The sequence below is a fragment of the Aythya marila genome (assembly GCF_965140915.1).
Source record: "Aythya marila genome assembly, chromosome: 7".
Lineage (NCBI taxonomy): Eukaryota > Metazoa > Chordata > Aves > Anseriformes > Anatidae > Aythya > Aythya marila.
The window spans coordinates 12560878-12584511 of NC_139048.1; the positions used below are offsets into that span (position 1 = coordinate 12560878).

The 23634-nt window shown below is 41.1% G+C and overlaps 2 protein-coding genes across 6 annotated transcripts in view; one reads left to right on the forward strand and one right to left on the reverse strand.

Moving 5' to 3' along the window:
* Positions 1 to 8084, reverse strand: part of SLK (STE20 like kinase) — a 48176-nt gene extending 40092 nt beyond the window's left edge. For 2 of the 3 annotated variants that reach the window (XM_082764334.1, XM_082764333.1), the window contains exon 1: positions 7663 to 8084. In XM_082764334.1, coding sequence (XP_082620460.1) covers positions 7663 to 7812 — 150 coding nt within the window. In that variant the 5' untranslated portion in view covers positions 7813 to 8084. The remainder of the gene's footprint in view (positions 1 to 7662) is intronic. The other variant, XM_082764335.1, reaches the window with a different exon arrangement.
* A 279-nt stretch (positions 8085 to 8363) lies between these two features.
* The window catches only part of STN1 (STN1 subunit of CST complex), a 40341-nt gene continuing 25070 nt past the window's right edge, over positions 8364 to 23634 (forward strand). Inside the window, exons 1-2 of one of the 3 annotated variants that reach the window (XM_082764337.1) lie at positions 8364 to 8381; positions 13232 to 13297. The gene's annotated coding sequence lies outside the window, so the exon portion shown is untranslated. Of the gene's footprint in view, positions 8382 to 13037; positions 13298 to 23634 lie in introns of those variants that run through there. The other 2 variants (XM_082764338.1, XM_082764336.1) reach the window with 2 other exon arrangements.

The following is a 23634-nucleotide window of genomic DNA, read 5'->3' on the forward strand; positions in this document are numbered from 1 at the left end:
GATGGTTATAATCTTGTAAGATTCTCAAAACGTGGGTCATGGTCCATGAAATATGTAAGGTCCATTCACAGCTGCACTCAGCAGTGGTAGTAATTAGGATAAACTGGTAAACAGCTCTAAAGCTTACCTGTAATACAAAAGAGCCAAGCAAATTTTGTGTTTACACCATGCACACACCTCAGATGTATGATAGGCAGCTACATACAACAAGGCAGGACTTCGTACACAGATCTGGGAATCATTAAGCCACAGGTGCCACCAAAGGATGTTCGTAATACTCAGTGGGTACCATTCTGCAACCTGAATACTGATGTGAATGGCAGACATTTCTACTTCCACCTTGGACAGTGTTGAAAGAGAGTGGTAAGGCAACCTGAGAGTTTATAATGCACAGTAGTCACATCAAAGTCTCCTACTTATTCTGGTTCCTTAAGTTTACTCTAAAACAAACAAAAAAAAACAACAGTGCTGCTTTCAGAGAATGTAAAAAAATAAATAAATCTGGAGACATCAGAGACCTAGAAAAAAAATTATCATTTGATGACTGAGTGTTTAAAAATTGCTGCATTCTTATGTTGCTACTTACATGTCCTTCAGGAGCTCCAGACAATTTACTGGAAAAACCTTTCTTCAAGACTCAATTTTGGAAGGCTGTAGTGGCAAAGGGGCAGAAAAAAGGGAGGTTCCTTATGTTTTCTATCATTTTATGTTTGCACTGGGGAAAACTGTCATTTCAGGTCACAGACAACATCAGAAATTAATAAAACTGCAAGAGAAAAAACTATTGAGAAAGAACCAACTTGGGCATCTCACAAGTATTCTCATCACCTACAGTCTGACCCTAAACGAGGGGAATTATGGCAATTTTGTGCCATTTTAAAATTTAAAACAGCCATTTAAAAAAAAAACATTACTTCCAGGATGTTTTCCAAATTTAGATTTTTTTTTTCTCCCCCATTTCTGAATAAGAATCGTAAAGTAGGGACCACAGCAATCGCAAACACAAATCCAATGAATTATTCCTTCATTATTGTTTATGGGGTGGTCAAATCTAGAATTTGGGTGACCACCAAAAGAAACTTGCAAACTACTGCTCTGCAACAATAGCACATACTGCTGCCTGGGGGATTGTATTACTGGAGGGCTATTTCTCTGCCAAAGATTTAGTTGAGAAGGTTTAACCAATTTGTCTACAAGACCTGTTAAAAAAAAAAAACATTACCACATTTTTTCAGCTCCTATATCAGAATTATTAGACCACATGTGACTTAAGCATGAGGAATTATTTCACCAAGTTAGAGCAGCTGAAAAAAAAAAAAAGCTTCATTCTGCAATGTACTTGAAAAAACAACGCAGTCACGTTTTGCTTATGCCTAAAATCCAAGGAGAGTCTTACTCTCCAGACAAGAAACCAAGCACACTAATAGTTAGCTAGGAGATATGAACTATCAGGTTACATGGAAAAAATAGCAACTTCTATAAACAGTTTAGAACTCCAAGTAAATAGGAAATTGTTATTTGATTTTTTTTAAACAGTTTATATAGCTGTGCTCACACCTTGGAAAAGATGACTGCCTCACTAAGAAGTGGTCATGAGCAATTTATATTTATCCTCCACAAACTTGTCTGCAGCTTTAATTCTGAAGGCAAGAGACAGACAATACATTAGTCATAAGTTAAGTATTGTGATGCTGGTTTTCGGCCAAGTCACTAAGACATCCAAAAAGTGAGGCACTTAACATGTGCCTACTTCTTACTTCTTCAGAGTATTTCCTCACCACAAACTAAATGAAAAGGAGACGTCACTGCCTGCAAATATCCACTTAAAACAAGAAAATTCCTCTTTACAACCCACAGACAGCTTACTTGCACTACCCATCTCCTCAGAAAACTTTGTGAAAGTGACAATAGGTGTAAAGAGATCTGCGAAGCTTTTGCCTTACCACAATTTCTTGGGTTTAAACAGTGATATTGCCTTCTCCTTATCTGGTATCTTCAACACACTAGAACTGCAGCAGCGTGACAGTAAAGATAAGACTACAGAGCAGCAGGCAAAAGGAAGAAAAGGTTAACTTTGAGCAACTCACCAAGCTGATCAGCCAGACTAAAATCCTTCGTCTTCTGTGGACGGCATGCATCTTCTTTTCATCTAGAGCCTATAAAGCAGCCCTAAAACATCCAGGCTACTCTTACGGAAAGGACTGACCTCAACAAGCTTTAAGAAAAGCTTTAGCTCTATTTTATATGGATTGCATATTTAAAATTTAACATTATCATCTTATACATTACTCTCTTGAGAGTAAATCAGCTCTCCTCCCCTCTCTCCTTTATCTACTAATGCCTCAATGGCTAAACAAAGCAACATGGCATTGAAGTGAATATTAATTCAGATCTCTTGAGGACAACTGAACTATTTTACTGCTCTAGTTTAATAAGAGGTCAACTCATATATAGTCAGTTATGAATGGAAATAGATCAGAACGATTAAGTACAGCAAACAACTTTTATCAAGATTGCTGGAAGTTCTGAACAGATTCACTCTTATGTATTAAAATTTAATCTAGGATATTTTCGCCTGCTTATTCTTTCCATGTCCAGCCTTATTGCAGCCATGCACGAAACTTCAGGTTCCTGAAACACAGTACTTGACTGGAAACATAACACACAAGATTTCAGATGAACTCAAGCAATGCACTTCTGCATGGACTGCATCTTTAATGTGAAAGGCTTGTGAGTTCCAACAGCTCTAAAATCCTTCTGAACAATTACCTGCTAGTAGAGCTAATGACACTACGTAAATCAAAAGAAACAACAGATGAAAAAAGCCACCAGTGAGTGCTTCAGCTTAGATATTAATTGGTCAGATCTACTCTTGCAAGTGGTAAGTCACAGAAGTGAAAGATAGCCATCCTAGCAAACAGTGCGATACATTAGTGTTGTAAAGAGAACTTCAAGCTGCAATATCTGACTGTAGCAATGCTTTAGACAAATGTGCCTCTAAGGCCATGGAGACTAGGAAATATAAGTTCTCCTCGTTCTGCCCTGACTTTGTTTTCAGGACAGACTTCAGGCATTTTTTCATGTTAGAAAATAAGATATGATGCAGCATTAGACAAAAAGTATTTCTAAGCAGCCACCATTTGTCAGTTATGTTGGTGGTTTTTTTTAAAGCATTAAAAGGAGTTAAAGCTGGTTAAATGAGGCAGCCAAAATGGTCTGGTTTTATTAAATCGCTATTCAAGAATTGTGTGTTTCTGGCTGCTGTAGAAGACATTAAGGCAAAGCAAGCTCTTCTGAAAGTCACACAGTTCCATTAGAGGCAAGTTTTAAATACAGAAACAAAAGCTTAACTTAAACGAAGCTACATCACTAGTTTATTTCATTTAAAGGACGTAACATTATCAAAAGTCCTCTTTCATTAGACAGAGCTGAGTTTGTATTGGCTGGTTTTGCAGACAAAGTATAGAGGAATACTTATGCAGTTGTAACTTTTCAGAAGAAAATTCATTTGGTTATGCTGCTCACCCTGATTATAGCTACCAGCTTCCAAAACATTTCTGCTCCCGACTAAAGAGGAAGCAGAGCTGGCTTTTTAACCATGCAGTGGTTAATTGCTGACAGTTGGAAGACTTGTCTTGGTAACTTCAGATGAAATACAAATATTTGACTTCCCAAATTGCTATAAGAATCTTGCACGCACAATGCCTCCAACATCTAATATTCGGGGTAATAAATGTGACACTATAAATGGGCAGAATATGCCAATTCAAACCGAGAAGCATGAATACAATTCAAAATCAGACAAGTACAAAGGGCTCTCTCAAGGAAACTGGACAGTTTCTCTCACACTGTGTATATACACACAGTATTTTCCCTATATACCATATATAGGTACCTTGCTATCTTACACAGTATCCTGCCACGCATATTCTGCCGGTATAGAATGTGTTCCCACAGAAAACCTAAAATTAGTATATTTGTACAGATGGCACCCATAATTATCATAACGATGCACTGAAGACCACAAATTTCTTGGAGGAGTAGACTCCAGCAAAGGGCTCAGAGATCACACCAACAAAGCACTACAGAAATGTCTTTCTGCAGTATAAGGGTTCTTATGTTAGAGTACAGTATTCATAATACCAAAAAAAAAGGGCTGGCAAATTTTACTGAAATACAGTCCCAGCATTTTATTTCCCTTCACATGTTCACTCAGGAAGATATCTGCATTTTAATTAGCTGTGCATCTGTATGATAAAGAGGCTCAGTCAGGAGCTTTAGCAAGAAAGCCCCAGAACACATTAGGCATTTTTAAAGGTCTGTTTTCACACCATCTGAACAGTAACTTCTGTCAATTTAGAAAGCAGCCTAAAGCTGATGAAAGACTTCACACGGTTACTTAAAATGACTATACTTTAACAATTACTTACACTGATTGACCTTAAAGAGATCTGCACTACAGGCACTGAACTGGCATTTGATACAAATAGGGTAATGTAACACACAATAATATAACATCATATAATAATGGAACTAAGTTACAAAGCAAACTGTTTACAATAAACTTTAACACTTGAAGCCTAAAATTTTTCAGGAAACTTGATCAAATCAGATGTTTTAATCCTTAAGGAAATAAAATAACAAGTAGTTGGAGAGCTACCTAGCTCCCAGTTTAAGTTGAAATTCCTGCTTCTTCAATGTCTTTCTGAACCCTGGCATCCCAACCAGGAATTCTTGGAAACCCACAAATGGCAGTTAAAAAAGATTGGAAAGAAGTCCATATCAGCAACCTCACCATTCTCTTTCCAAGGGCCATCACCTGATACTGAAGAACCACAAGAGCCTAGAAATTGAAAAAGGATGAAAAGCTACCCCATTATTCCTTAACCAAGAGCAAAAAAAGAAAGGAAAACAGCCTAAAAGTGGCCTCTCTGAAGAGGCTGAAAAGGCCAGAAGGAGAAGCCCTGTACAACCATCAACCTTGCCACGGGCAGCCTGCAGTTACACAGCCCCTCTGAGCACAGGAGGGGCTTGCAACAGCAGCTGAACACTTGGAAGTTTTAAGGACCACTACTCCTGAACATTATTTAGAAGTCAGCGAACACAAATCCATCAATTGTCAGGGCCATGTGAGCTTTAGAAGATGACAACAGACAGCATCAGAGGAAATAAGCTCTTCCTGTAATTTAAATAAGTTACAAAAAATAAGCAAGACCCTTGTACTTGATTGGGAAGAATGGAAATGAATCACAAGCTTCCAATACCCCGAAGGCTTAACTATCACTAGATGCAGTATTTTTTAATGTAAAAAAATATAATCAGCAAGGCTTCATAATCCTGCCAGAATCATTTAAAAGTTGCTTTTGAGTATCTATTTAAATATTTGATACTCTTGTCCAAAAGATGAGCTTACAGCTAAGCCAAATACTTTTCTAGGGAAAATCAGAGCATGCAGCCTATGTTTTTATTAAAAACACAAAGTTTATAAAGCCTTATTTATCTGGCCATTTATTTCATCCTGCATCTGCCAAGGCTCCAAGAACAAGGACATTCATACAGTGACTCCTAGGATCTTAATTACAAAGATGTTTTAACCTTTGCAAATCCCGTTTATAGACTTAAAATATAGTACAACTCTGTATCTATGCACAGACTGGCAGTTTTCACTAATTTTCCACCTCAGGAGTAACTGCAGAAGGGTGTTGTGACATCAGCTTCAGCTAAAAATGCTCTAACCACTTCTTTGGTAGAACTCATATCTGATTAACCATTTACAGGAATTCAAAATGGAGATGATTAAACTCTTGAAGCATGTTCATGAAGTTTTAATGAATGTTTTGATTATTAATGTTAAGCAAAGAGACTTCTTTTTGTCAAACGTAACTGGCACTAGGGTTATCTTCTGTTTAAAAAACAAAAGCTAACAGTCTCCACAAGTTGACAGTTCTGTTAACAGTTTTAATTCCAAAATTTGAGTAGGTATTAAAGGGGTTATTCTTCCAGTTGCTCAATTGAGGTGTATATCCAAGAAAGAACACTACAACACACCCTTGCTTTCGAAACACTTCCTTGCCAAGCATGCTCAGATGCAGGAAAACAAGCACAGTTTGTATCTGAGCGTAATCCTTTTTCCTCAAACTAGGTGGAAACAAAATGAATGCTGCTGCATACATGCAGCAAGACTCATTTTTCTAAACAGGATGTATTTTTTCCCCAGGAACACTGGTACCTGTGCTACACATTCATCAATTTTAGCTGTGTTACTGCATGTGTAATTCTGACTACCAGAATTTTAAGAGGGTTTAATTTCAAAAACTTGAAGATAAAGTGTTTACACTTTGCCACTTCCCAATCAGATAAAAATCCATCTAACTTGAAAACTCTTGATGTAGACAAATTGCACTGATAAGCAAAATTTATCGGTTCTCTTGCTCAGACACCTTCCTCTACAGACTGGGGCTCAGACAGAGATGCTGACAGATAAATACGAATTGACAAGAGGTTTGCAGATGGGAGGGGAAATGCACGTGGGGGCGGGGGTAAACATTTAGTATTGTTTCTTTAAGGCTCCCCCAGTCATCTCTCTGGGACAGAGCATCATAGTCACAGAAAGGAAAACAAAACTCCACACTTAGAACTCCAAAGTTCTAAGAAATAATCCCAATTCTCAGCAAATGCTCTTAGAGACAACGCGATGCTTTTAAAGTCACCAAGCTTTATGAGGCAGCAACTTCAGCCATATTCCCCAGTCGTTTTAATAAGAAAAATTATGATCTTCCACACTGACAGCAGGACCACCATCTAGCCCACGTACTACACCAACATCAAAATAAACTGGATGCTCCTAACACACAAGATGTAGGCCACTTCCTAGGGGGGGAAAACCCCCAGCATTCTGACTTCACCGGGGCAACACGCTTTTGCTCAAATTCACAAGCAGGTAACACCACAACACAAAGTCTAAAAATAGTTTATACTGAAAATAGCCCAGGTTTCAGGAGTGCAAGATCTGTACCCAGATTTCATAAAGTCTCAAGTGAGACTTTAAGTCTAAAAATGAACATCTCTTGACCAGATTAGCTTTTAGAAACACTGCAAATGCTGTTGTTTCTCATGCTATTATTTCTAGCCCCCACATCTGCTCCAGGGTCCCAATTTATGCCAGTTCCCTGATTCTGTCACGCTTATCCCCCATGACATTTGTTCCAAACTATCCCTAAATGAGACGTAGAGCATTGATGACTTCTCAGAGGGAAAAATTAGCTGGCGATTTGTCTGAAAACTACCGTCCTGTCAAACACCAGCAGCATACCTATTTTATTAGGCTATCTGGCTGGAGAAGTGGCAGATAATAACCCTTGGAAACACCGCTTTTGCAGGATTAAACAGATGAAACTGAGCAAAGTTGGGAGCACACGCAGACACCCTGCCACGTACGGACAGCCGGGGTGCCCCACGAGGACCCACGACAGAAGGCCCACAAAACCAGCTCAGCTTGACTCCCACGGGCAGCAAAACTCCAAAAAAAAAGAATAATAAATACAAAATAGAAATAAAGCAGCCCGAACTTGACGCCCGCCTGGCAGGGCCGCGCTCCACACGTGCCCTGACGGGGGCTCTGAGGCGGGCTCGGCGCCGCCTGAGGGGGAGCCGCGGCCGTACCTTGAACACCTTCCCGAAGGCGCCGTCGCCCAGCTCGCCGATGATCTCCCACAGCTCCTCCGGGTTCAGGTCCCTCTTGACGTGCTCGTACTGCTTCTTCTTCTTCTCGCCGCCCAGCTTGAAGATCTTGCGAAAGTTAAAGAAGGACATCGCGGCTCTCCCCCCCCACACTCCCCTCCTCGCCTCACGGGGCCCGCTGAGGGGAAGCAAACGGCCGGGAGCCCCCCGAGCCTAGGGGCCGGCGGCGGGCCGGGGGGGCATGGCGGCGGCAACAAGTTGCCCGGGCGGCACCGGGGGGTGGTGGTGGCGGTGATAAAGCTGCTCCTCCGCTGAAGGAGCGGGGCTGACGGCGCCGCTCCGCTGCCGGGCTCCGCTCCCCGCCCTGGCGCCGAGCGGGGCCGGGCGGCTCCGTTTCCTGCGGGGCGGGGCGGCCCCGGCACCTCCCCCCCCTCCCTCCCCTTCCCGGTACCTCCCCCCCCTCCCTCCTCTCCTCCTCCTCCCGCCGCTGGCGCGTGCGCGCGCCCCGCGCTCGCTCCCCCCCACCACTCCCCGCCCGCGCGTGCGCGCTCCCGCCCCTCCTCTCTTCCGACGCATGCGCAGACGCCACACCTCCCCCCCCAAACAACCAGCACTCGCTGCCAAAGGCGGGTTTTAACCCCCGCCCGCCCGCCCACGTGACGCGGGGAGGGCCAATAGGAGCGCGCCGAGGCCTCCGGCGGGTAAGTTGGTATCCGGGCCCAAAATGGAGGAGGGCGCGCCCCCGCCCCCCCCCCCCTTTTACCTCACCTCACGGCGCGGGGGGGGGGGGGCTCGTTGTCCCCTGAGGTGGCGCTGCCCGCTCCTGCCCCCCCTGTTGCTTTTCCCTCCCTGCCCCTCACAGGCCGAAGGGCCTCGTAAAGTCATTAAGGGTGGAAGAAACCTCCAAAATCATCTGGTCCAGCCACCAGTGTCACCCAGCTGTGTCCCCAAGCACCACGCCCTGCCCTTATGGAGGCCCCGGGCTGCACAGGGGTTCCTTGAGGCAGAAAGGGGCTGCCCAGGGAGACCTGCTTTGGGGGGACACTTGCTTTTTGGGGTTACCTGCTTTTTGGGGGGACACCCACTCTCTGGGGACACTCGCTTTTTGGGGACACTCGCTTTTGCCAGCCCTGCTTCTCCACCTGCCCCTCACCTGCCACAGCAGTCGTGGCATGGTGTAGCATTATATGAGATCTCCCATGGGATCTGATCCCAGCCTTGATTTGCCCTCCCCGACAGCCTCATCCCACAAGCGATTTCTTCATCAAAAAATGGTTGCATTTGAATAGCCGCGGTGCCTGTATGCTGCAAAACGTGTGGTGTGCCTTCACGCGGAAGCGGGAGGTGTGCCCGGCTCCTGGATAAGATGCGATTAGCAGGCATCTCGCAGGCAAAGTTTGGGCTCTGACAGGAGGCGGCAAGCTGATCCTGCAGTTAAGGCAATGATTTGAGACTTAGGAGATCTGGCGATGAGACAAACGCCCTGTGAGAATAATAATGTAACACCATAGCCTCTTACCAACCAGAGTGCCTGCAGTTACCATTAATTTAAGCCGTTCATTAAGAACTTCTAAAGATCAGGCCTCCAGTGTGCATCATTCCTCAGACCATTTTATTAGCATGACAGTAGTTTGCTATCTAACGAGGGCAGTTTATGTGTAAACTCAGTAACGCCAATGAGAGGCTGAGATAGACTGGTTGTGGGGATCATGGCAGCCCAGGCAGCCTGCTTGAAAGGAACATGATTTTAAGGAATTGTAAGTGCTGGGCTAGGTCGAGAAGAGGATTTCAGCAAAGGAGTAGTACAGGTGTTTGTAGTAATAAAGGCTCCAACAGTGGTTCAGAAGGAATTAAGGGCATAGTAGTAGTCTGGAACCGAATTTTCCATCGTGTCGTAACAGTGATCTTGGTGGGTGAGGTGTGCTGGGGTTGAAGCCTCTTAAGAATATGTTGGTGTTGTATGGTAAGTAATTGCTACTGCTAATAGTATTTATAGTGTACAGGAACACACTGTGCCCCCACAAAACAAGAAGATGCCCCTGTCAGGAAAATCTGATGAGTGAAGTAACAATGTTGTCATAAGTTAATTTCTTTAATCTGTACAAAATCAGTTTCAAAGGTAGGCCTACTCTATGAATAGAGAGCCTCTCAAATACATTTGCTAACCTAATAGGAGTCTGATTTGCTGTAGCAATCAGCATTGTTCAAAAATGATCTGGGGCTTCGTGGTTCCTTGGTATTGACAGCTGGGATGCATAATGTCAAACCATTGAGGAGGGTGTTAAAGCCCAGACCATTTATGTGTATAAAGCTAATGCCAAGAAACAGCTGCGATCTAGATGAGCTGTTTTCCTTTCACCTTTATGATCCGACTGGCTGCACCTAGTAGCTTCATTTTGAAGCTTCATGTACATAGTTGGGATTAAATGCAATAAGAAAGTAAGTATTTTGGTTTTAACTTGGATCTTTAAAGCGCTTTGGGGGCTGATTTGCATCTGGTTGTTTGAACTAATCGATGAGGACAGGGTGGAAAAAAAAAAAAGGAATCCAAAAGCCTTAGCATGAAATCCTTGTATCTAGGCAGGATCAGCTTTTCTTTAGCCTCGGGGTTAATGTGAGAGGGCAGCGGGGGGTGCGTGCGTGTATGCCAGGGTTTGTGACAGTAACTGGGAATAAATGCCAAAGTGAAAAAAAGTTCTTGAGCTACAAGTGAAGGAATGTAATTGGGTTTGCTCCTGTAAGAGTGATGGCAATTAGGCGACGAAGATACCAGGGCCATGTTCTTTCTCAGCTCTACTGATGAAGAGTGCAAGGAGTTCACGTACAGCATCTACATAACTTACTGGTTTGCTTTTAGCACGCGAGTGATAAACCAGGTTCACTCGGAGCAGACCAGGGACAGTAGCGTCATCCTAACACTGACTGAATATTGCTAGGTATTACTGCAGATGTGTTGTTTTAGACTTTTATGAAGATAGTCTCCATACCAGAGAGCTTTTAATTCATATAAGGTTGAAAATACAAGATGAGAGACTGGCACAACAAATGAGCCAAGATGCTGGCGATAAAGTTTCATTTTAAACTTTTTTTTCTTACTTTTTAATAGTTATTTGAGGTCTAAATATAGTATCTGAAAATGAGAATAAGCCACAGTTTTCTTTTTCTAAAAATAAACCCTTTCAGGTGAAGGCTAAGTGCTAGTAGCAAAACATTCCCAATTTGCATTGACTTCCTGGTATGCAGGAGGCTGTGTAAAGCCTGTTTTTTTTTTTGTTTGTTTTGTTTTGGTTTGGTTTGTTTTTTTGCTGTTCTTTCTTTTCTCCTGGTAGCAGGAGTTTTTAGCAACTGTAAATGTTTTCAGATGGTAGGGATAAAAAGATAAAAGTGGATTATAAGGATACAGAAGTGTTGTCTTTGGGAATTCAATGCAATGTGTTTTGAAAATTCAGTGCTTCCTTAAAATGCCTGAGTAGGCTGATAGTGAAGAACTATCTTAGTTATACATTGAATAAACTAGCTTGGAAATAGCTGTGACTCTTTACTGCAATCCTTTTCTCCTCTTAAATATTTAGAAGTCTTCTCCCTGCTTTCTGCTGCTAAATGTCACTGTCCTTTCCGATTGACTTTTAATTACTTACACTTGTTACTGTTCTTACCTGCCCCCCCCCCCTCCCCTTAAGTTTTACCTCCATTTCATTTAAACTGCTTTTATTCAGCTTCTCTTCATTCAAAGTAAATGCACGCTTCAGAAATTTAATCATAGATGTGTGCTTCACTACATAAATTGCCCTAAACTGCAGTCCTACATCCTGTCCTTAGTTCTTTCAAAAATAATTAATGGTATATTTTTATATCGTCTTGACTTTCTGTCCACCCACGCTTTCACTGATCTCCTCCAATCTTCTTTCTGATGTCTGAGTTCATTGAACTGTTGTAAGGTCACGGGTGACTTGTTGGTGGCTAAATCTGAGACGTGCTTCTTGTTTTGTATGCCTTGATCTGTCTGTCACCATTGACACTCAGTGCTCACTCTTCTGTTTTCTTTACTTGATGCATGTGGTATTTTTGTTGATGTTTTCCAGTTGTATGGAGGTGTTTTTTCCATTGACTCTATTTTTTCTTCTTTTTTTCTGTCCCCGGAGTTAATGTTGTCTCTTGTGTAGGATTCTTGTTTCAGTCGTAAACTCTACTCTGTCTCTGAAGTCGTTCCCAAAGTCTGCTGTGCTTCCTGCCGAATCTGACACCTTTTTCCTTGGAGTTCTGGATTCTGTGGGATGAAATTCAGATACTTTGCCTTGTACCACCATAATTCTACTAACTTTATGCTTAGGAGAGAGTTTTGGTGACTCCCACACCCAACCTATTTCTTTCTTCTCCCATTTCAGCAGACATTTTCCTCTCCTACCGTACCCGACTCCTCTATCCTAATGCTCTAATTGATGGTAGATAAGCACTGAAAAAAGTCTTTTATTCTTTTAGGGTGTTGAGAGGGTAGCCTAAATGGCTGTGCATTTTCCTCCAAAGAGCATCAAGTCAGAGTACCCATTTGTTGGAAGCATTGCAAGTGGTGACAGCATCATATACAGTGCTCCCTAAACCCTTCTGCTACATGGACAGTTGGTAGCTTAGAGATGGGTATTTCTGTTCTGCATTTGAAAATCAGCCTTCTTCATAAAGGAACAGAAAGGGGAGAGACTTGGTTTTGGACTCAGCATTTTATGAACAGCAATAATTCAGTTATGTTTAGTACAATAGGAAAAATGTATATAATAGCAGAGGTTAGACACTGAACGAGGAAGTTTTAAGAGTTTCCCATGTGATAAGAGCCACAATCGATCCTCAGACTCCTGTCAATAACCTGGAGACGATGCCCTGCATGGCTTCTTGGTTTTGATGCACTTCCATAGGAAATATGCACTGGGATGCGTTCATGGGAAATCTAAGAATTGCCGTAGAAACACAGGGCAATTGGAAGCTTCAACCTATACTGGTGCTATTTGATGTTTGTAATAAAAAGATCACGTGTTAAAATGTTATGAGTAAGATCTTCGAAAAGTCTGGGTTTAGTCTAAATTGGTTTAGGTTTTTCAGTAGTCGGTGGGGGAAAGTATCTTCAGAGGGCAATACACCCACTTGAGATGCTTACACGGTGCTTAGTTGTGTGAGGTGAGTTGTTCTAGAAATGCACGATGGGGTTTCTACTTCTGACCTTTGGAGATAACGCTCCCAGCAAACCTTCTGATCTTCTGATAGCAGGCAACACCTCTGGACTGATGACAGAGCAATTTAAAGAGTAGCCAGATTACCTGAATATTTCCAAGTAAATTAATGATGTTTTATGGAATAATAGACTTTATTTGAAAACAAATGTTAGATGAAAAACAATAATATAAGTCTAAAAAACTCAAATAAGAATCAGGTATTTCAATAAATATTACAAGAATATTTCATGACACATCAGATCAAATGTATTCAAGCTTTAATGTGTTTGCTTAATTGAAGTTCTTGCCAAAAAAAAAGAAAAAAAAAATGTTTGTCTTATTGTTTCCAGCTGATCTGCTTCAAAACAAGACTGATACTCTGAAGCATAGTCAGGCTTGCATATATAATTGGAGGGGTAAGTTGTGCTTTTACACTTACTTGGGTGACAAGCAAACCCATACCTTGGGTTTAATGGGAAATGTCAACTGCTTTAAAATTCTGTAGCTGATTGTTTTTATTGATTAATTGACTAATGTAGTTAGAAACTTCAAGTCCTCTTTCATGATAAAATTTTGAAGAAGAAGGTTGGACACTGCTCAGTTTACATTTAATTTGAAAATTCCTATAAAGTGAGTTTCGGGTTAGTATTAAAACTTTTTGTTGCATTGTGGATGGCTGTATTTTTGTAGTACAGTAGCTATTCTAAATTCTTTTATCCCATGTGTTGATGACTATAATAATGTCACAGAACCATGCATGAATAAGTCTACCTAGACTATTGATTTATTTTAAAATAATATAAAATCAAACTACTCCTAGCCTTAGCAGTATTGGTATCTTCTTTCTAAGCATTTTATTCACTTGAGATTATACTTAAAGCAACATTTATTTGATCAAAACTGTACATGAACACAAGGCAAAGTGTTTAAAACTTGTAGAGCCCCCTCCATCTGATGGATATTAGAAGCTTTAGTTAAGTCACATGAAAGCATGCATTACAAATGCTTCTCCATGTTTGTCTTTCCTCCAGATGGTAATTAGACCTTTTCCTCTTGCATAGGAGTCACGAGCTGATTTGTTCTTTTTGTTTGTGGCTTTCAAATTTGCATTAGTTCACATAGCAGCTAGGATTAGAAATTTATTAAGGGATAAAGATAGCTTTGCATCTCAGTCAATACTGGCACAAAATATCTGAATCAAAAACCCCACATGTATTACTGCTTTTCTTTCTGCAAATCCCGAATTTCATCCTCTGTTTCCCAGGAACCTTTTTCCAGACTGGACATTATGTTCTTGTGTGATCCTGATCAGCTCTGGAATCTTAGGACTGAATAACTTGTTCTGCAATATGGAAATAAGTTGTTTGTTTGTTTGTCTTGGTTTTTAATTATTATTATGGCCAGCAACCCAGTGCTGGTTATGCAGTAAGCATAAGCAGGGTCCTTATCATTCCTTCTACACAGATTATAAAAACATACCTTGCTGAAAAATAGGGAACATTTTGGAAGGAAAAAGAGGACAATCTGACAAAAGAGTAGGACAGAAAGCCACTGATGGTTTAGTGATATCCCAGTGAGAGACACTGCAGTGGGATAATGTTGGAAACGTATCTATTATCAAAAAGAGCAAATAACTTTTAAATGTGAGATACTGACTGTTCATTAATGCAAAGCTAGACTTTAAATTATAAACTGTTACTGAGAAAAGCGTACTTTTTCACTGAAAAAGTCATTTTTACGTTGCATCCACGTTTAACATAGTTTATGCATGTATTATGTTCTGCTATTTTTATCTAGATTTTTATAAACTATAGTGTAATTCTGTTTTGTGAGTCAAAAAATACTGTAACTTGTAAAATATGGTTTGGTTTTCTGTAGGTTCTCTTCTTGGTATTACAGCTGCACACGCTGCTGCTGTCCTGTGGAGATTGTTCAGGCAAACAACAGCTATTGTGTGTCTGACAATAGCATACACAAACTTTGGGTGCTGGGACCTGCTTATGAGAAAACAGCATTGTGATGGGATTCACTTTGTAGCTCAAGTTCCCCAAAATCCCCCAAATTCTTTTTTTTTTTTTTTTTTTTTTTTTGACAGAATAGGCCTTTAATCTCACACCCACAGAATTATATTGCATAGTACACCATGAGGTATTTATGAATTAAAACAAAAAAGTCCATTACTCTAATTTGAACTGAATTTTCGGTAGCAGAGACCCATAAAATTACCCAAAGAAAAAATAATTCCTGCAACTGGTGGCAGAGCTATAATCTAATGTTCTGGATGCAGTATACAGGAGCAACTGACTTTCAGAAGCCTGAGGTAGGGTGTGGCATCTATTGAAATACAATTAAGGAAACACTTTAATCTGTTTATAAAAGGATGTTTTGTCTGTCTTTTTTTTTTCCCACATACCACGAAGTCAGAAATAGCAACAACTTTATCATATGGTAACTGTGACAGTGATTCATGCAGGGAATATAAGGAGTTGCAGCCACAGGACTCAGCGAGGTGTTTTCTTTCAGGATTCTTGCTATTCTGTCCATTTGGTGAATTCCTAGTGGATTCAGAAAAAGGTTTTATTGAAGGTAGGCAAAAATCATTACTAGCAAATCAGTTTAGCCTTCTTTGCTCTATGGGGAGGTAAGCTGTTAAGATGACATTCATATTGCAGGCAAGGAGTTCCTGTGCAGTTTTTGGTTTGTCCTGTACGGGACTGGTGTCCTGTATCGGCTCTCAGTGATGAGATATGGAAACAGCTCAGAGGGAGGACCTGTAAAACACTCATTAGTTCAGAACATCCTCTGAGAATTGCAAAAATTGCTAACCCACAATTTGATAGAGGACAAAGTCCCTGGATTTTTAACAAGTCCGAGTAGAATTTAGCAGCTGAAGATGAGGGATGATGAGCCAGAATTCTTAGCTGAGAATAAACTACTCTTCAAATCATTCAGAGTTCATAGAACAGTATAAGAGATGGTGCAGAACGATTTGTCTTAAGGAATCGAAAAGTATCTATACACAGTTGGCATTTCTGTGTCTCTCTAGTGTGAGCATCCAAAGAATAAGAGAAGATCAAATCAATTTTCTTTACCTAATAAAACTTTTTGTAGTTCTGTTGTGTCTCAGAAATCCTGTGCTTGATTTCAGCTATAGAAGTTCTAGTCCTCAGAAAGGTGGCACAGTTGCAAAAGAAATTCAGAGGCTTGATGGCTGGGAATCTACATCTTTGATGCTGCAAACAACTCTGGATACTTTTTCTAGACAATGGCCAAGAGGACAAATAACCTCAACAAGGAGCATTAGAAAAATATAATCAAACTTTGCTCTTCCATGTGTTGATAGTATGAAATTCTCCCAGTAAGAGAGAAAATACTATAATAATAATAATGTCTCAATGCTTTTTTTTTTTTTTTTCCATGCTGTCTTTCAGTTTGCACGGGGTTATCTTTAGTAGCATCTAAACATTTTTCTACAAGAAGTTCCTTCAGACCAGGAAGTATTACGAGTTTATATTTGGAGGAGAAAACAAATAATTTTGTGGAATTGCATACAAAGGGAGAAAAACAAAACAAAACAAAAACTAACTGGTCTAGAAATGAAAGTCAGTGTAAAGTTAATTTTATTATCCTTCCAACCATTTTAACAGTCCTCCAAAAGAGCTCCAAATGTAATCTCAGCCTCTAGTTATGCTCACAGACAATGTGATGATCCTGCTTGTGTCTGAAACTTCAAAGTTATTCTGCCTTGAATTATTTTGTGTATGCCAACACCAGTGTTAGTTGGAGCCCACATTTCAAGCAGAGCCTCAGTTTGCATGGGTTTGTTCTGATATAGTTAAAAGGTTCGCTTGTACAGCAAAGAAAAACTTTAATTGAATTCAGAACTTTAAACAGGTCTGCCATAATCTAACGCTTTGGTGTGCTCTGTGAATATTTTGAAAACTTTTTTGCACGTCTGTGCACCTCAACCAAACACGAGGTTAATCATTGGTAGGTCTCTGGTTGTAGTGGAATGCTCTGTTGTGCTATGAATGTTCATATAAATCCTGATCTTAATCCAGAGGCTGTTTTAACTTACACCAGATGCATAAACTCATTTAAAGGAGCAAAAAGTAGTCAGGAAAACTTGCTTCTAGAACTGGAATTAACTTTGTTGTGGAGAATACAGGCCTAACAGCTTTAGAAAGCTGTTTAACTGTGTTTGCCCCATCTACCCACATCTGTAGAATTTGAAAATACTCCTTCAAGAAGTAGCACTAAATCTATTTTACTCTGCTGTAGCAAAGTAGGAAAGCTGACTGTGTTGCCTTAAAATGTGGTGAGTTATGTTTTATTCTCTTTGCTTTGTTAGTTAACCTGAATATCCCTTTACGGTGGATCAGTAAAATACGTGTATCTGTCCCAAAAACGTTCACTTGCCAAGAGACTGCTTGGAGCCCTTTTCTCTCAAAGCTTCCATCCTGCTGTTTTTCCAACCAGCAGACTTATTATTTATTAAGAAAGGAGAAAAAAAAAAGTAATTTATTTTTAGTTTTTGTTTGTTTTTACTTTACGCCAACAACTGGGAACTGTCTTTCCCAGCAAAAGAATGTCTTTTCAGCAGCTCAGCTCATTCTCACAGCGCGGTGGGAGATTAAGAGCTTTTAGAGGGAATTAATCACCTTCATAGACTTCCTCTTGCCCTCACTGCAGACAGGTTAGGAGAATTAGTTGAAGAGGGTACTTCAGCGTGATTATCTAATGGCTTTAAAATACAAATAGCAAGTGAAGCTTTATGACTATCAGCAGTGATTACCACTACTTTATTTGTGTCAAGATTACAGCTGTGACAAATAAACACAGAGCCAGTGTGTTTGTCTGTTGAGTGGTTTGCTGGTTTCTTGATACACAGAAAATGTCTTGTGACTAACATGTGGGATGAGGATCTGAAGGAGCTGCTTCTACTTTTTTTTTTTTTTATTGCACGCTTCATTTTTGGTTGACCAGAATCATGCTTTTGGAAAATTGGGGGCTGAAACCTTGTCACCAGGTTTAACGTGCATGTAAAACAATCTGCAGTGCCAAAAAAGAAGATGCTTTAGGATTGTAAGTTCTGCCCTTCTTCTTTCTGAGACTGTTGATGTTGGAGAAACCAACCTATCTGGTCTTTTGCAGAAACACCTGTCTGTCCAGAAGGATTTCAAAATCCTTCTGGAAGTGAAAAACAGAGGTAAAAATACATGACAGTTTACATCAGAAGACATTAACTCTCCTGGAAGACTATTCAGTGCAGTAACTGTCAGCCTGGTGACAAAATACGGTGTTTTTTCTCCTATCTAGTGATCGTGGGCAATACTTTTCTATGTTGCTTACTGGCTAAAGTTCATGGTGATGGGTCTTTTGTCTTGCACCATCTTCCCTTGGCAGGGAAGCGTGCTGTGATATCTCACGTAATTAAAAGACAGATGTTTAAAGTTTCGAGCAGTGTCTTTCCCAGAAATCCTGCAATTTGTTCTCTTTCGGTAAATGAGTTATCTCAGGAGGTTGCAGTTGTTAACACTTGCACAAATGACTTCAGGAACTGCTGAACTTATTGAAATTCAGGAGTTCTAGCTCTCAAGTTTGCTTCAAAAATAGCTTTTAAAAATTGAAACTATACTTTCTTGCATACAAGACATAGAGGATGTAGTTCCCTACTGACATTTGTTACAGCATCTAGTATGGGAGTGCACACAAGCAGTGGAAGGTAGATTATTAGATTGGAAGTGTTTAGCCTACTTTCTCTGAGTGATGTATTCTGATCTCAGTGGCTTTTTTTCTTGTTACTAGTGTTGAAAATGATCTTTTAATTATGTAGCTTTAAAAAAAGCCTATGGATGAACTTCGGCTTTAGAATCTTTATTCCCTATTGTCTGTAACCAAAGGCTTTACTTTCCAGCTCACTTAGATCTACTTGAGTAATAAAACGTTGGTTTTGTTTGCTTGCTTTTAACTTAAAATGTTGTATGTGGCTTTGGCTAATTAAAACCATTTTTAACTGTATGGTGCTGGAATTGCCTCTGCTGCTCATGAAGAATTGAATAATACTCCTTTGTCGAGCAGGGTGTTGACTCAGCCACAGCTGAGTTCAATTCAGATGATCGGGGTGGTTGCAAAACCCAGCTGCTTGCTCTGCCCCACTTTCCACAAGTTGCTTTCTCTGTGGTGGCGATGGCTGACCCATAAAGCAATTCTTTACCAACCACAGCTCATAGCCCGGTTTGTTCGAGTTCACCAAGGGTGACTGCAAGTTGCTTTAATGCACTGGGCAGCCAGCTGCAGCAGTTCAGGATCTTCTTCTGTGTATGTGGTTGGTGCTGGTGCAGTGTGTAGGCTTTGGAGAGGAGCAGATGCCTGGCAGGATGTTTATACCGCGTGTGTTGGTGGGTAAATATCCTCTGCTTCTGACTCAAAGCTAGCTTGAGAGAGTCTCTGCTGCGCTTTGCCAGTAGTTGCATGCTAATTGCAGACAACCTTTGGCAAACTACTTTTTGCGTGGCTTCATCTGGCTCCAAACAATCATCATGGTCATCTCAAAGTAAGGAAATCTTCTCCAAGAGCTCTGGCTGTAAATCACATCCCATTAAAAGGCTCCATGAGAAACGTGAACACAGGTTCTCTTCCTTGCGGTTCCCATGTCGTTGTTATTGGAAGAAGTCCAGTTCTTAATCTGTTACCGTTATTGGAAAAGGTGAACACAGGATTAGGAACTGAGATATTTATTGTCTGAAGCTGCTTCTGTTGAACAAATCTCTTGGGCGGTTTAATTGGGAGCTATTTGAACAAGCCTGGACCATCCTCCCAGGTGGGCTACTTGGGAAGGAAGGTAGCAAATGCGCTTGGTTTTGGGACGTGGCAGCTGTTGAGAAGCCTGCTAACTTTCTTTGGTTTCTCTTCTCCTGTTAGGATAGGATAGTACCTTGCTGAGCTCACAAGAGAAGCTTGAAGATTAGGGACTTGTTTCAATTCTCACCAAGGTCAGAAAAGCTAACATTGATAGCAGGAGGCCAAGGAGACAGCCTTGTTTGAACAGGATAGTGTCTAGAATAGTCTCAAATTGGGGTGTTTTTATTTATTTGTACTTAAATAACTGCCATAAAAACTTCACGTTTTTACCTTTGGAACAGGACTGTTTCGCAGAGAAGCATTTCAGTAATAACATTTAGTGCCTGATTTCCTGTGTGTTTATTTGTTTTACTGTGTCTTTGGTACCTCCAGAGATATTTTACCGAGAGGCAAAAAAGGATATTTCGTATTTATTAAGCATGTGGACCTGATGCCTCTTTTGCCTTTCCATCGCCTCGCGGGACTGAGTTCTTTCCACTACTGCAGTTGCAAAGTCCTTACTTGCTTTCAAAACAAAATGCAGAAAGAGATAACGTTTCACTAAATCTCATCACATGGTTCAGCAAAAGTCACTTCAGTTCCCAAACATTTGTACGCACAGATCTGTTTGGAATTGTTAATTGCTGGCTATCTGTGTTGTTATTGATTCCAGCGCCGTGCATCACCACAGCGCCTGCGATTTGCCCCTTGGTTCGTGCAGGGTGGCTGTTATCTGCCGGGCTGATAGCGTATCGCCAGCAGGACCCGTGAGGAGCAGAAAGCACTGCTGGCATAATGGGAGGCCCTGCTTTTGGCAGGATGGCTCCGTGATTAATTAACCCCCAGGATGGAGAGGCTTCCTGTGCCAATCTGAGTGGAAGTTATGGGAAGATAGTGGTACGTAGCTGAAGAGAAATTGATTAGAAGCATTTTTATCAGCCTTGTAGGAATTCTGTTCTCTAACACTATCGGTCTGCGTGCATCAAGCCTGTAAACTAAATGAAAAATAGATCCATTGGAAGGGGTTACCTAACATCTTTGTTTGTTACAGGAGCAAAAAGACGACAGCTGCCGATGCCATGAGCTGGCTGTAAGGCAGAGCTCACTGCAGAATTATCAGAAAGTTTCCACCCTAGCAGAATGGACTCCTAATGAGTGTGTGGAGGGAAGCAGTACAGGGGACAGTAGATGTCTCTGCCTCCCAGAGGCCACAAGCCTTTGGTTTTGAATAGGTAACGGGTAAAATAGGGCTACTGAGTGTACCACTTGGGAGGGAAGAAAGAAAATGGGCTTGGCTTTGGGTGGTGGCACTGCTTGGAAAGGCTGAAGGGACCACGAAAGGGCAAGAGAAAACTGCTGTGCAGAAGCAGAGCCTGTTGGATATCGCCAAAAGCAAGTTAGTGGCTAGAGTGCAGTTTCACTATCCCAGCCTTGTAGGTGTGGATTGTCTAGCTTGTGGCTTCAGAGGATTCGTTTTCTAGACTTCAGAAAAACTTCTTGTGCCTTCATTGTGCCAGGGAGGGGATTTGCTTTGTATCAGGGAATCCCCAGAACTTTGGATGTCTGCAGCACACATCAACCCAGCAGAGTGCTACTGTACGTGAAGGCTGAACATTTCTATGGTGAAGAGCTGTAACAAGGCTTGTGAGGTAGAGGGAAGCTACAGAATTTGAGATTTAATTCCCAGTAGTTCTGAGATACAAAGAGCTTTTGCTGCACAAATCAATCTTCCTTCAGGACAGGGAAGCAGTAAAAGATGCTTCGTTTCCTGTAAGGCAGAAATGTTCAGCCTTCTGGCTAGTGCTCAGTCGATTGCCACGTTTAAAATGCCCAGATGTTAATTGCGTAGTGAAATAATGCATTGCAGATATTTTTAATCTCTAGTGGTGCTGCTTCACCAATTTTTCCACTCAGATGTGCACATGTGCGGGGGTGACTGCTGCGTTTTGCTCCAGCGAGTGGCTGTTCATGCAAAACACAAAGTTAGGCTTTTCACCTGATTCTTTTTTTTTTTTTTTAGCTTGTTTTTAAGGTCTGCTACCTGTCTAGGAGAACAGGCTAATGCTGAGCTACGACAGTTTGCAATAATCCTGCAGAATACACTGGGGGACGTGGTGCAGAAAGGAATATTGCTTTGTGTGCAAGATAATGACAGGCAACAAGACTGAGATTGTGTCCACGTTTCTTGCCTGGGAGAAGAGCCACTAAAAGTGAATAGCTGGGGGGCTGTACCCCATAAAAGACAAAAAGGTACCCTGAAAGTGCCTGTTGGAGAGCAGGACGCTGAGCAGGAGTGCTTCTCTTTGTTCCAACTTCCCATGTGCTAACCCTGATTGACCGTAGGATGTATGGTTGTTGTTTGGTGTGTGAACTCTGTGTGTGTGCCATAACCTTTTGTTGGGCTAATTGTTTTTTTTTTCATATATATATATATTTACAGTAATGTAGGAACAAGGCAGGCACCAGCGTACATGAGACTGCAAGCAATCAGAGAGGCACTGGGAAGACTAATTTTGTCATGAAAATGAATGTGCTAAGTAAAATACAGGTTCAAACCATGTGTTTGCTCGGGAAGGTTTGTGGTCTAAATTTGATATAGGCTATATAGCAAGCAACTGGAGAGCTGCCATATGGAGGAACAGCAACCTTGCGTTATGAAGTTCATGTGGTTAACAGCTTAGCTTAGCAATTTCTACTGAGCACTGCCTGCAATTCAGCAGCAGAAAAAGTGTGTTTCCTGTGGAGATTCGAGTGGAAAAAAGGATGGTAAGAAGTTTCTGAGTAGGCATTGCATGTGCAAAAGGGGTAGGTTGGGAAAACCTGCTTGTAGGTGGCAGAGAGACAAAAATCCAAGTGTAAACAAAAATACTCAGGTTGTTACCTAAAGGTGAAGTCATGGTGGAACTTTCCAAAGTATTTATTTTGGAAATAAGTATAATTATCGTCTGCAGTTCTTTTCACCTTATAAAGGAGATGTCAGCAACACTCTAGCATATTGTGCTGCACTGTTTTTCTGCCACAAATTAAACTTTAAGTGTGAAAACAGAAATGAAGCGGAATCCAAGCTGTGTTGCTTCCCAAAGAAGCAAGATGCTATCCTGATATTCGTGGCGTGTTGGCTCTCTAGCAGTAGCTATAAGTGTCTCTTGCAGAGTACAGAGATCACTGGCAACCCGTAGCAGGGAGCTCTTCTCTCTCAGAAGACTTGAGCTTCCAACTCTCAGCTGTAATGCAGGATTAAAGCTGCCCACTTACCACCTCTGGTCTACACCTGTAAGTGGCTGATGTCCATTCAGTGGTAACGTGGAGAGCTTTACAGGAACAATTTAATTACCCGTGCAAGAGAAACTAATAAAAAGTATATCCAGCCTCAAAATCTCTACAAGGTGTCCAGGACAAACCTTCTTGAATTGAGAGCTATTTTTTTTTGAAACCAACTGTGATAAACTGAGAATTAGCTCTGGACAGAAGGTAGGCATGAAGCAGGGAAAACTGAAGAGGTAAAAGGGGAAAGGAACCATTATGAAGTTATTGGAGACTGCATGTCCAAAATAAAGAAGGGCTGGTTGCTTTTTCTTTTATTAAAAGAAAAAAAAAAAAAAAGCCTTCCTTCCCATGGTAAAGCACAGGGTGAACAATGAGGAGAATATCTTAGGGAGGGGAAAGAGAATGATGGGGAGGAAAATGAAGTATACAGGAAGTAACTTATTATTATCCCCCTCTTAAAGAAGTATTGTATTTGGTTCTCTCTATGTCCACAGATGAGAAATCCCTGAAATTCTATTTCAGTTGAAGAAGGTTGGCAGAATGATGTTACTGTTGAGCTTCAATACTGAAATAAATTGTCAGTATTGATATTGTGACCATTTCTTATGAGATGCAAAGGTAACATTGTGTTAGACAAGTTCTT